At 42.5% G+C, this 12,819-nt stretch overlaps 1 protein-coding gene across 1 annotated transcript in view; it reads left to right on the top strand.

The window, feature by feature from the left end:
- Window positions 1-12,819, top strand: part of ANKFN1 (ankyrin repeat and fibronectin type III domain containing 1) — a 57,737-nt gene that overhangs the window by 15,240 nt on the left and 29,678 nt on the right. The window contains exons 5-6 of the mRNA XM_010212519.2: window positions 9,915-10,012; window positions 11,219-11,309. Coding sequence (XP_010210821.2) covers window positions 9,915-10,012; window positions 11,219-11,309 — 189 coding nt within the window. The remainder of the gene's footprint in view (window positions 1-9,914; window positions 10,013-11,218; window positions 11,310-12,819) is intronic.

Here is a 12,819-nt window from a genome sequence, read left to right as displayed (position 1 = left end):
AGCCAGAGACTCTACCCTGGCCAGTTTTAGGAAGGATGTGAAGCAATGCTGTAGTACTGAGAAGAAAAGCCCCTGTCCTTGGTTAATCATGCCCTGAAGTCAACTATACATCCAGCATGGAAATACTTAAGACTTGTCTTGGCTTTATGTCTTTGAAAACACAACCAAAACGTTCTACGCTAACATACAAAATGCCACAGTTTAAGGCGAACCTTGTACCACATTTTGTACATGCTGTCATGTTGTTACTGTATTAGTGTATTTTTACTCCAGAATCACACTGCTGTAACTCCCTTGGTGCAAACAATCCCTTCAGCATTGGGATGAAAGTCTACCATGCAGATAGGCACCACTTCGCTTGCAGGAGCAGTCCCACTGGAGCTGCTTGTGCAAGGTGCTTGGGTGGCCTTTAGGAACTGCACCACTTAGCCCTTCTGATGGGGGTCACATATATAGCACACAATACAGGTGTAGATGCCTGCATTTGTCCTGGAGAGCTGGTGCAATTTGATGTTATCACCAGAAGTCTGCACCAAAGGAGCAGTCTAGGCCTGGTGTACTGGGCTGCTTTTTCATTAAAAGTGAAAGATTATGGGATAAGTAAGTTTGCCAAGGTGGTCTATACATTATATGTGTTATAACTCAAGAAATTCATTGTCTGAGTTTATCAGCTGACATCTCATGGTGTCAGTGGATATCTTCCACTGAAAATTTCTGTACAAAAAGCCTCAGGAATTTTATAAAAACAGTCTAGGAATTGGGTGGAATTCTGCATGTTTTGCTCCCGCGGATACTCCTTCCACGCCCTGGCAATCTCACAAGTGTGCCTGGGCCTCTGCTTGTGGCTGTGTGTGTGTACACACACTGTTCTAGGAGTTTGCAGCTGGGACGTGGTGTTTCCCCGCCGGAGACTTGCCGTGCTTGGCCGCGTGTGGGTTCCCCTGCAGCCGCCCCGGCAGTCCCGCGCGGGCAGGAGCAGCCCGGTGTGGCCCCGGCTCCGGCTCCGCGCGGCCTGGGCTGCTCCATCGCGTGCAGTTCACACACAGGACATCCTTGTGCATGTGGGGTTTTATCTGCGAGTAAAAATGTGTGTGTGTTTGTGTGTATAGAATAGGAGACATCTCCTCTCCAGCTTTTTTCCTGCTTTCCTGGGGACTGGTCGCATTGCAGTGTCACTCAGAGTAGAAAGTGTTTGATCGTTTGATTTCTGGATTCCTGATTATGGAATTGAATGTTTGTGGAAGTGAATCTTATGGGTAGAACTGCGCAGCTTTAACATTCATATCTCTACATCCTTACACAGTTGATGCTGTGTGTGTCACAGCCTGACATTCGTCCAGTTTGTAGTGGATTTAAGTAGAATTCTGCATTCAACTTATCTTGAAACTTTTTCATTTGTTAGTCAAAGTGTCTGTGTATATTTCAAAACTTATTCTTTCTTTCCTCAGATCAGTTCTTTACTCCATAAAAAAAAGAAGACATTTCTTTGTGAGACATTTGAATTTATCCAGCTGAATAGGTGTGGTCTGATATTTTTTACAGTAGTTCGTTTATGACATTTTATTAGGTCTCCCAGGCACTTTATTTGCACATTACATTTTGCTAGCTAACAGGACTGTGCAATTTGACTTCTATTTTTATGCAGAACAAGAACAGAAATGTTTAAAAGTTACAACAAACCTTTCTGTTTCTAACTCCTTTCAATGTCTGTAGTATGCATTAGAAGTTAAAAAATAGAAGTTCTTAAATTTTCTGTTAAGTCTGCTGTGTATTTAAAGACACCTTTGAGCTTGGATTACATATTGAGTGAGGGTATAATTAAGTAATGTAGTTGATCAGACGCACATTATTCAATTCAATCATTCTTTCCTCTTGCTTTGTGTTTTATAAGCGTTTTGAACAGCAGCTCAAGATGAATGGCTATGAGAAAACCCAGACGTCTAGGGTCTGGTTTTATCTGTCTTTGGTGTATCTAAGAAAAAGGTTTGTATCACAACATGGCTTAATTTTGAACATTGCTTTACCTTTTACATTTGCTCTGACTCAACAGCATTAATAAGCATTTTCAAAGAGGCTTTGCATGTGGCTAAACACTAAAGCTTCCAGTTTATAGGCAGGAAAACTGGCATAGAAGGGGTGAATTTCTTACAGTCAGTAACGGGACTGGGACCCAAGATCTTCTGTTTCTGTCTTGAAAGAGAATCCTTTAGCAGATCTTTTGATCCATGGGTTTGGGAATACTTCCTCACTGCAGACTTAACAATGTTAGCTACTAATAAGATTAAGTTAGCAGAATCTCTTGGGAGGGAATGGGGCAATGTTTCTCTGCTTGAAGCTGTTTCTGAAGTCCTTTTGGTCCATCACAATCTTTGCTTTCAGAACCTACAGGCTCCAAAACACAGGCAGTTTTCCTGTCCACCTGAAGCCTGCTACTCCTCAAGTGATTTGATCTGACACACAGGACTGATAAGTGAGTGTAAATTTGAAATCTGGCCCCTAGTTTTGCTTCAAGATCTTACCAGGTCTGTTGTGCAGAAGTTGCCGGGTTTATTGCATTCCTGCACGAGTAGCCAGCTAGTTTCTGCCCGCGCACCCCTGTGCTCAGGATGTGCACGGGCCGCAGAGGAGTTCGGTGGAGAGAGCCCAGGCGCGTCGCACGCGGGCGCCCCGCGAGCTGCTGGGCACGGCTGGGGGCTCGCGTGGCCACGGCTGCAGGGGAGCCTGCGTGGGAACGTGCCAGGGCTGCCAGGTGCTGCTCACAGCCAGGCCCGGCCAGCTCTGCAGCTCATGGAAACACCCCAAAACACCAGCCCAGCAGAGGAGGCCACTGCTCCCCAGCTCAGCTCTAGGAGCAGGAGCTGCTAGTGAAGGAGAGGCTTGAGAAGACACGGAAGGAGACACATGGACCACAAGATGTGGGGCTGGAGAGGTCTTGGAAGGAGGAGCTGCATGCCCAAGGGGGGCGCTTGGAGAGGCCCCCCGGCCTGCCGTGCGCTGCGGCCTCCCCCGGAGTCGGGAAGGGCTGAGCACAGCCCCTGGTGAAACCTCAGGGAGACCATGGGGGAGAAGATAGGAGCTCGGCTTAAGCTGAGCCTGGGAAAGGAGGAGGAAAGGAGTTTCCGTAAGTGTTTGTTTAATTCTTTTCTTTCTTCTCAATACCTGGATCAGTGATTAGACGTTTGTGTTAATTGGCAATAAATTAAATTAAGTAAACCTTCCCCAAATCCAAGTCTCTTTTGCCTATGACAACCAGCTTTAAATGACTGTAGGTATTAGTTTAGAAAAAAACCCAAATGCCTTAAATGTAGTCAATCAGCATCTATTCTGATAAGGTTCTCTTTAAAAAAAGATTACAAAAGAACCAAAGGAGGAGCACTGCAATCCCATTAAATGAGTTAATTGAACACAGACTTGTGTATTTTCTTTCTTTGTTGACACTGCTGTGCAGTGTTGCACTTCATGAATGTCTGGTACATTTTGATAAATGGCTTTTTCTTGTTGTTTGCATTTTCCCAACTCATTTTTAATCGGATTTTAGTGCATGATGTTTTGGGAAGAAGCTGAGCCTAACCAATGCATACTTTGCCCAAGTGACTAGTCCTTACCTTCATAAGCTTCCCCACTGCCGTTGGATACACAGATTGCAGGAGCAGAAGCTACCCACTGAGAGTGGAAATTTGCAAGCTGGAGCCTGAGCCTGCTGCACCTTTCCAGCCTTTTTGTGCGAGTTTCCTTTATCCTGCAGGCCCTTTCACAGTTCTGGCATGTATTTTCTTCTGCTTTCCTTTTCACAACAGGAGTGGGTTGATGGTATTACAACGTGGAGTTCCACATTAGCTCTTCATCCACTGGCCTACATTGGAAGGCCATATGCGCTCCCACAGAGTGTTTTCTTAGTTATTTATAAATCTTAGCAAGAAATTTCATTTGCACTAACAAAAACGAAAAATTTTCCTTCTTCCACTGCAGTAACAGACTTCTGTACCATCAAATAAGGAATTGTAACCCCTTGAACAACACCAATCAGATACTTCAGAGAAAACAGTCATTCCTTTTCATATTTTCTGTTGCAGTAAGAAATAATAAGTCATGTATGTACTATGTATCTGCCATAAAATGAATAGGTGAAACCATGATCAAGCAAAGATATTTCTTTGGTACTGAGCCTGCTGTCATGATGCCACCTGTAATAATTTATTTTATGCCTTGATTTTTCTGGCTTCGCACAAGGGAACATCCAGAAACAGTGTTAACAGAAAAAGTGATTTAATTTCATCTGTTACTATTAGCAGGGATAAAAGGTACAGGGGAAGAAGCTTACATATCACTGCAAATAAATACATTGCTCGAATATTTTAGTGTCTCTGTGCTCAGAGCGCTGGACATTTGGGATGAGGATGTGCTGTCTGGGCGTAGTGTGCCGTGCTCTTCCCTTCGCAGCGTGGCACGGTAGTGCACCATGCACTCAGGAGAACCTGCTGCTGGACACTCCTTTTCTTCCTTCCTCCTCAGCCTTAGGAATGTTTCTGCTGTTCCAGTGCAAAGAGCATAGAATAAGTTTTACAGAAACAACTGAAGTAATAGATAAAATGCAAAATAAAGGTGGTATTTAAAACAGGTAGGAACTCACTTTTTAATTTGTGTAGTACCTGGAAGTTGTAGTTGTGCTGTTTTAACTTCTGTGTTTGCACAGCAATATGCCTGAAACACTTAGGCACTAAATTCCAATCTCCAAACAAACAAATGAAGGCTCACCTGTCCCTTCTGTAAATGTCGTGGCTTGTGTCATATTGTCCCTATCTACACTGTTATCAAGCAAAATGCCACTACCTCTGAACATGCTGAGTTAGCCTGCATTGATGGATGGATCACAAGCTTCGTGTGAAGGTGGGAACACACACAGATTGCTCCCTGCCAGATCACCATGCGGGGATCTCTGCGGGTGCTCCGTGCAGCTGGTGTGGCTCATCTTGCTGCTGTCATTCTTGGGAGAACTTCCAAACATGAGAGGTGCTAACAGAGCCAGAACCCAAATCTGCAACGCCACATGAATAAATGCAAACTTGTTCAGTCATCTCTGTTCTCCATCTGAGATCGTGATGCTGTGTGCACCAACAAACTGATCTTGAGCAGTCTCTTCTAGCCTGAGTTAAGGAAAGGCTTCAAAGTCTGAACTGCAGAATGTGTCCCTCCAAGAAACCGTAGTCCACAGACCAAGATTTGGCAACAGTATCCTAGGGGGACCTGTTGAGCTTTTGTTAGTACAGTGATCTAAAACAGGCCATGCAGTGATTGAGTATAGGTGGTATCAGGATGAAAGAAACCCTGGATTTTCCTCATACAGCTCACTGCTATTTGAGAGCTGCAGAATGAGCTGTTATCTTTGCCACCTGAGACACTCTGCCAAGTCCTGTTTATCTTTCTTCAATACACAGTCTTGCTGACCTCAGGAGATGGTGGATATGGTATAAGTAGGACCCAGGACTAACTTGTCGTCTAGGTCTTGAACTACTGGGCAGACACGGATGGGAGTTTGTCCATCTAATCATGTAGTTGTTCTCTGTACCCTTCAAAACTGTCAGAACAAAATAATAAAGGAAGTGGCATAGTAGTTCGATGAAACTAGGAATTTTCCAAGATCTTTCTTGTATGTTATTAATGATCATAATTTAAGCATTTGATTGTCTGTGGTATGTGTTCAGTGTTACGACAGCTTCAGGACATAAGGAAAAGGGAGAGGAAAAGCTGCTGCCTAGCTTAGATATTATTGCCCGGTAAGCGGAGAAGATGGCGTGAGGCAGGATTGCTGCGTTCAGCTCTGTTATGCAAAGTTAGCTTGCTGTGAGAGCCGTGGCGAGTCGCGTAGCTCCGTAGGGACCGCAGTTGTCACAAACACAATTATAATGCCATGTAGGGAGCATCTAAGCTTCAGTTCCTTTTGGAACCCTTGTGTGAAATGTATTGGGCCACTGTTTACACAGGTGGAACTACCCTAAAATCTCGCACTTAGTTATGAGTTGAACTACTGGAAGAGTAGTTCCAATTGGTGATAATGAGAGAAATTTCTCCAGTGTAGACAAGGTCTGTGAGCATGTCCTGTCTGGCACTGATTGTCCTAAAGTCTTGTCAAGTCTGAAGTTTAGCACTTCTACAGTTACATTAACTGTTAATACTATATTAAGTGGGTGGTCAGCTTCGTGGGACCTCTCTTCACTAGAGTTACACTTCTAAATCTATATTTAGGAACTTTCATCTTGCCTTTATTCACAGAAATGACAGTATTCAATGTCCTTGAATCAAGCTGATAAGACACTATGGGTGTAAATAATTGTAATCATTTTCTAAAGATCAGCAGACAGAAAAAGATGTTTTAAAGAGGTTTCTGGTTTAAGGACTCTCAGTTTTACCTTTCAAAGGTGGCTATGGAACAGTGTAATTATTATTTTTTTGAAAGCCCTTGGAAACACTCGCTAAGATCACACGTCCTTGAGCCTGGGGCCTGAACACAGGGAGCAAAGGAAAGAGAGAAGGTCTTTGCTCCAGGATCCTGAAAGAAGCAAACCCAGGCCCAGCTCAGTGCACTTTTCACATGTGCCACCAGTTTGGCAACATAAGTCATGTCCCTCAATCTAATGAATCTGCACAGCAATTCAGGGAGCGACTGAAGTGCAAGTGAAAACAAACGTGACAAATTCTTCTGGGGCTTGTGCTGTTTGCTGGAGGACGCTGGCCCTTTCCCAAATGGATCTGCAATAAGGGCAGGAGTGCTTTGGACCTTCACTTCATCCCTTGTCTGCCCATCTGTCTCTGGCGAACTGCTGAGGTGTGGGCAGTGTACCAGAAAGACAGCGAGTGCAAAAGAAACAGGTGAAAAGAAGCTTGTCCCTTTATTTTTAAGTGCATGAATTGAGAATAAAAAAAAAAAATTGGCCAGAAGTAAGTTACATAACTGAAGCCAGTCTAAAATTATGTGCCAGCAATTTACATGAGTTTTATGTAACTGTTTATACTGCTGTTTATTTAAAAATTACTACTTATCTTGGCGACCGCAGCAACACATCGTGCATTTGCTCGCTCTGGAATACAGGGCACCTTCATTAAAACACATAGTCACCAATATATTAAACACAAAAAACCCCTCGCTCTGACATAACGTGAAGTGTCAGATGGAAACCCGCAACAGCGAAGACATTCAGCGTTCAAGACAAAGCCGGCCTTTCGGGTGCTCGGAGCAGCGCTGCCACGTGCTCCATCCTTAACTCACCCAGCAGCTCTCAGGTCCTTCACAGCACAGTTGGTTCAGTCTACAAGACCAGCTCTTGTTCCTGGGCTCTTACAAAGGGCCTTCTACATCCTCAAGTTTTTAGGCTTGAGCATTTTTATATCAAGTTTCTAAAAGGCTGAGGGTAGTCGGCCTTTTGTTCTTGCTTCAAGTGCCAGAACTTCAGAATTACGCAGATTGTTGGTATTTTTATCCTCCCAGAGTGCACTCTCTTGAAAAGTGAGCAAAGATTTGTCGATGCCTTAATGCTGCATTTGCTTGTGCACAACGTGACATCATGTTACATCTCGGTTCGCTGCAAGGGTAAGACCATGGGTGCGTCGTTTTCTCCAGGTCCCGGATTAATTAACGTATTAGGGGCTCTAAACATTCAGAGCACTTCTCTAAACGCAGGTGTTAGAGTGGAAGGGCTAAGAAGGACATGTGTGAAGCATAGGGCAGTGGTGTTTTCTGGTAGGTGCTTAGAGGATAGGATTCTTTGTGTAAACTACCCTAACTTAAATGTGCTTCTTGAACCCCCAGTCTATTTCTGGGTACTCTCCAGTCCACAGAACAGCTGAAAATTAGAGAAGCTCAAATGTAGCTTAAAGCTGCTTCCTTCTTGCCCCCTCGCCTCTCGTTGTGAGCCCATGCTGAGCAGCGGGCTGTCACACTGGATGCCCAGGGACGTCACTGCACACACAGCGTTTGCCGGTGAATTGGTTTGGAGTGACACTGTCTTGCTTTACATGACTCCTTGGAAAGGCAGCGGCACCTGAAGCGACGGCCCGTCTGCCAGCAGCATGTTCAGCAGCACCAGAAAGGCTTCTCTATCCTTTTGGAAAATGGAGAACTGTCAAAATTAGCAGCGTGTATACAATGTCCTGCATGATCTAATGCAGTTTTAAAACCCTGAAAATCCTGGTTTACAATGGAAACTCCGACAGACCATCCAGTTTAATAGTACTTTTAGGCACTCTTGTAATTAAGTCTGCAACAAAATCTCTACAACATGGTACAGTAGCAGTTTCTACATACTCATATTGGGATATAGAGATAGCTTCCATTAAAAGTGTCAGTAATTGAGTATTTTAAAACCTATGGAAAACTACAAAATTATACATTGAGAAAGTTCAAAGACAATAGACAAAAATGGTATCATTTTCCTTTGCAGAAAATATGAAAATATTGAAGTACATGCTGTACATTCACAAAGTGAAATCATGGAAAGGGAGTGGTAGAGAAAGGAAAAGTGAGTTGTGCTGTTGTTACCTCAGCGTTTTTAGATAAATGCTGTTTATGCTGGGAAAAAAAATCTGTGAGGCCTTTTAATATGAAAATAGCAGTAAGAAACAACGAGCTTTTAGAGTGAGAAGGTGAAGCTTTCACGTGCACGCCTTGTGATGTAGTCTAGAATGTTTCCTCCAAGGTCAATACATATATAAATAAAGCATCTATAACCTATTTTAGGTATCTTAAAGGAGGAGCTTTGAGCTGAATTATTCACCAGTTATTCTGGTATAAATCCAGAAAATTGATGGTATTTTCCCATGTTTATGGTAGAAAAATTTAGAGATTAATTTCACTGCATTTTTGATAGGTTTGTCTGAAAGTTTGAGTCTGAAGAGTTTTTAGATGAACAAGTTATTAAATCCCAAAGGTGTGACTGTGGGACTAACCTTAAATCTAATCATGGTACCTGTCATTTCTGAAATATAATTTAAGAAGAAGAAGCCGTTTTCCTTTCCCTGCTTGCATGTATTCTATTTTTTTTTAATGATCCCATCGTTCCTTGTGCTCTGGTTGATACATTGTACATTCACGTTGATTTTTGGGGTAATGAGGAGGCATGCTTGCAGCAGGGTGCTAATTTCAGAACCTCTTCAGCAGGAGCATGAGCGGGTTCTGCACGGTGATGGGAGCACTTTGGTAAAGGTTCCCTTTGTGTTTCAGATGGCAGGGCTGGCCTCAGCACTGGTTGGGAGGGACGTGTCAGCCCAGGGCCAGTTAATTCAATTTGAAAGTGGATAAACTTAATAGGTCCTTGTGGAGCTCTGTAATTTCAGTGACCACAGCAGAACAGAACGTGGGCTACAGAGCCAGAGCCCCCTGCGCCCAGCGCAGAGACTCTAGTGAGTGTCGGATCTGGAGCAGAGCGGATGTTTTGTGTGGAATAGGCAAGGCGATGTGATGTGGTGAGAGCTGTGCAGCACGGGGGGACCCGGAGGCCTCTCGGCAAGGGCCCAAGCCTCCTGTGCAGGTTGGATTGCAGAACAGCACTCGGTGTTGGTGTGGGTGTGTAAACTGCCTAACGCCGCTAGCAGGTCCAAATCCTCTCTATTCCACTTTAGTTTCTTTAAAAGGCAATTGCTTAAGTGAGGGCAAATGATAACAGAGTATAATTTGATGCCAGTGCATTTTAATCGTTCTTTTATCGAAAGCTTTTGAACAATATTTTGCCTTTTTTTCTCTCTCTCTCATACACATATACAGTCATAACTTAATTACTGCACAAAGTTTCACTAAATACTATGTTGACTTTAAACATTTTCACATGGAATGAGAAAATCTGTAAAGTGATTAAAGAAGGTCCAAGTAATCTGTTGTTTGGACAGATACCTGATTTAATCTTCTCTTTTTATTTGTTTCTTAGTGGAATGGAGCTGTTCAGAAGACTTTTGTCCTTTGGTTGGCGAAATAATTATCGATAATCTTCAGTCTTTGAGGTGTACCATCACAGGCCTCAGAACAGTGAGTGTCAAATGTTTCATTTAGATCTCATTTTGCCCCCACCAGTGATGCAAAGACAGATATTTGCATCTGTGCCTGTTGGTAATAACTGCAGAATGCCATTTCTCTAACAGCAAGTTCCAGTCATTAAGCATAATAGGTCTGGTATCCATAATCTGGAAATCGCAAAGGAATAGACAGGCAGCATGAACTGTTTTATGAGTTGTCATGTCATGAGCAGGCCAGAAAAGACTGGAAGGAAAGGTGCTGTAGGCTGGATCATAGGATAGTCCTAGTGCAAATCAAACGCTCCTGAGTCCTGACTCTGATGCCCAGTAGCTAAGATAATAATTAATTCTCTTCTGTTTCTTCCAAGAACAAGATACATTAATGGAAGTCGTTTTTATTTTTGTTCTTTATTTTTGTATAAATGTTCTATACTGCCCAATGGGAGCTTACCTGGTTGACTCTGCGCTTGAGTTGAAATCCTTAAAATGAGAAGATAAACATTGAGCACAATATAAAAAGCTCCTGTCTAAAATAGAAAATATGTTTTTCTCCAATCTTTTATCTGAAGAAATCTTTGATTTGAAGCACATCATTGTTTTTTTTCAGGGAGCTATGCCATAATATGTATTCCTCTGATTCTCATTTTCTAACAACAACACAGAGTAACTTTCATTAAGTTAAAAGCTAGCAAACTTGCAGTCACTTTCACAGGCACATATCAAGAACAGTGCAGCAGAAGATGTTTGTCCCCACTCTCCAAATTATATGACATTTTAGAATGAAAACCTAGATTTTTTACATGCATTCTCCACTGGCCTAGATTCACGCGTCAAAATCAGTAATAAATGTCTGGCCAACTTTGGTGGCAGCCAAATGAAGCTTCTTCAGTCTCTGTGCTGGCACATGGGCCCTGTTGAATACTACAAGGGAGAGGGGATTTTGTTATTCTTTATGCTTAAGAGTTCCCAGTGGTTTGCTTCGGTAGAGGAGATTGCAGTTCCTCACTTGGAATTGGGGTACTCTGTTAAATCTCAGCAAATCACCTGTTCTGAGGTCTGTGAACTGTGTTTCAGTCCCTCATAAGGCATCTGTTGGCACACCTGAAAGCTACTCCAGAGGTTTGAAAGAAAAGAACTTTTGGAAAGGCAGATGTCTTGTTATTATAGTTAAGGTTTCAAGGCCAGCGCTGGTTTTGATGTCCGTTGTTTCCATTTGCAGGGCCAGAGGTATTATGTCCATGTTTCTGCATACAACATGAGAGGATGGGGACCGCCACGCCAATCTACTCCAGTATATGCTTCTCCTTCAAGTAGGTTGAGTTTATCTACCCTCCTAATTGGATTAGTGATGTTGCTTTTCTTCACAGAGTAAGCCAAGAATTCTGGAGTCTGGTAAATTTAATTGGCATGTTATTTAGGATAAATAAAGTAAATACAATTCAGTTCTGTCCTCCCACCAAAACAAGCAAAATAATTACATATGCATATTAATTTGCCTTTTCTTTTATTCTTCTTCAATCCTTTCGTGAACAATGTCTGTTTAGACACTGTTCAAACATTTTACACTTTAGTCAAGTCCAGTCAAACTTCACACTTTAGTCAAGTTTAGTCAAACACTTAGACACTTTACAAACACTTGAGAAAAATTAGAATGTTTTGACCTTAATTTCTCAAATAGAGTTCTGGTATTTCGAACTTGGTTTGTGGCATTATAGATAATACCATTCACTGGCCATCTCTGCAAATGTTAGTTCCTGCTGAAGTTGGGGGATTCATCCAACATCAGCAAGTCTTGCCTTCTGGTAGGATGTAGCCCTTAAGCAATAAGATATTCAAGACATGTCCAAAAGCCTTCCTTCCTTTACAAACTTCTGATTAGCTGTCTCAGAATCAACTAGGACTGTGATTTGTCCTGCATTTTCTCATCTATGAAATCCAGTCACCCTTCTAGGCTTAGTGTTCACTGGCCTAGCTAGGCATGTTACAGCTTCCCTTGTATTGATTAGTGCAGTAAAGTGGGCATTTTTTTCTTTTTATTTTATTGAATTAGCACTTGTTTTTATTAGACTAATGTAACAATTTAATAACCTTCATTGCTAATGTGAGAAAATAAAGCTGTAGTGGCTCTCAGTAATGGTAACAGAGAGGGTTGGATAAGTGAGGCTGTTGCAGTACTATTGTCCTCTTTTGCTTCAAATTTTGTTCTCACATACCCAAGAAATTTATTAAAGAAATCTTCTATTTGGGAACAAAAATATGCTAGAGTCCTGGGACAAAATTCCACTCTTGATTATGTGGATGACTCACTACCATGAAGTTGTTTTGATTAACTCAGTGACATGCAATTACCTTGACTTTATGCAAGTCTAACTGCACAGGATTTGGCCCCACAAACCAAAAATTTCCATCAGCTGAGGAACAGGACTGTTTTACAGTAGTTGCCTGTTAGTCAGCTAAATACACCAAGCATCACAGGGCACTCCTGGCAAAATGAACGGCATTTAAGGCTATATCTTTGTATGATAAGAGATTTTGCTTTGAACCTATTGGAGTCTTCCCTGCCTGCTTCTTGCCCGCTTGCTTTTCAGAGTCTGACAATATGGGCCAGTTCCAAAGTTTGGGGAAGTAGGGAAATTTTACTGCAAATTTCAGTGGATCAACACAAGAACTATCTAGAGAATGAAGTTCATTTTCCCATGTTTAGTCTCAGGGATTCTGGGCTCTGCAGAAAAGTCCTAGACTAGTCAGAATTAGGGCCACATTGTCACATGCAGCTGCTCAGAGCTCAGGGAGTCCCTGACTTTGGGTCTTGTAGCATTC

Source organism: Tinamus guttatus, unplaced genomic scaffold (assembly GCF_059628265.1).
Source record: "Tinamus guttatus ecotype Peru unplaced genomic scaffold, ASM5962826v1 Tinamus_guttatus_pri_ptg000045l, whole genome shotgun sequence".
Lineage (NCBI taxonomy): Eukaryota > Metazoa > Chordata > Aves > Tinamiformes > Tinamidae > Tinamus > Tinamus guttatus.
The sequence above is the reverse complement of the archived record's forward strand: the minus strand, read 5'-3'. Positions and strand labels throughout refer to the sequence as shown.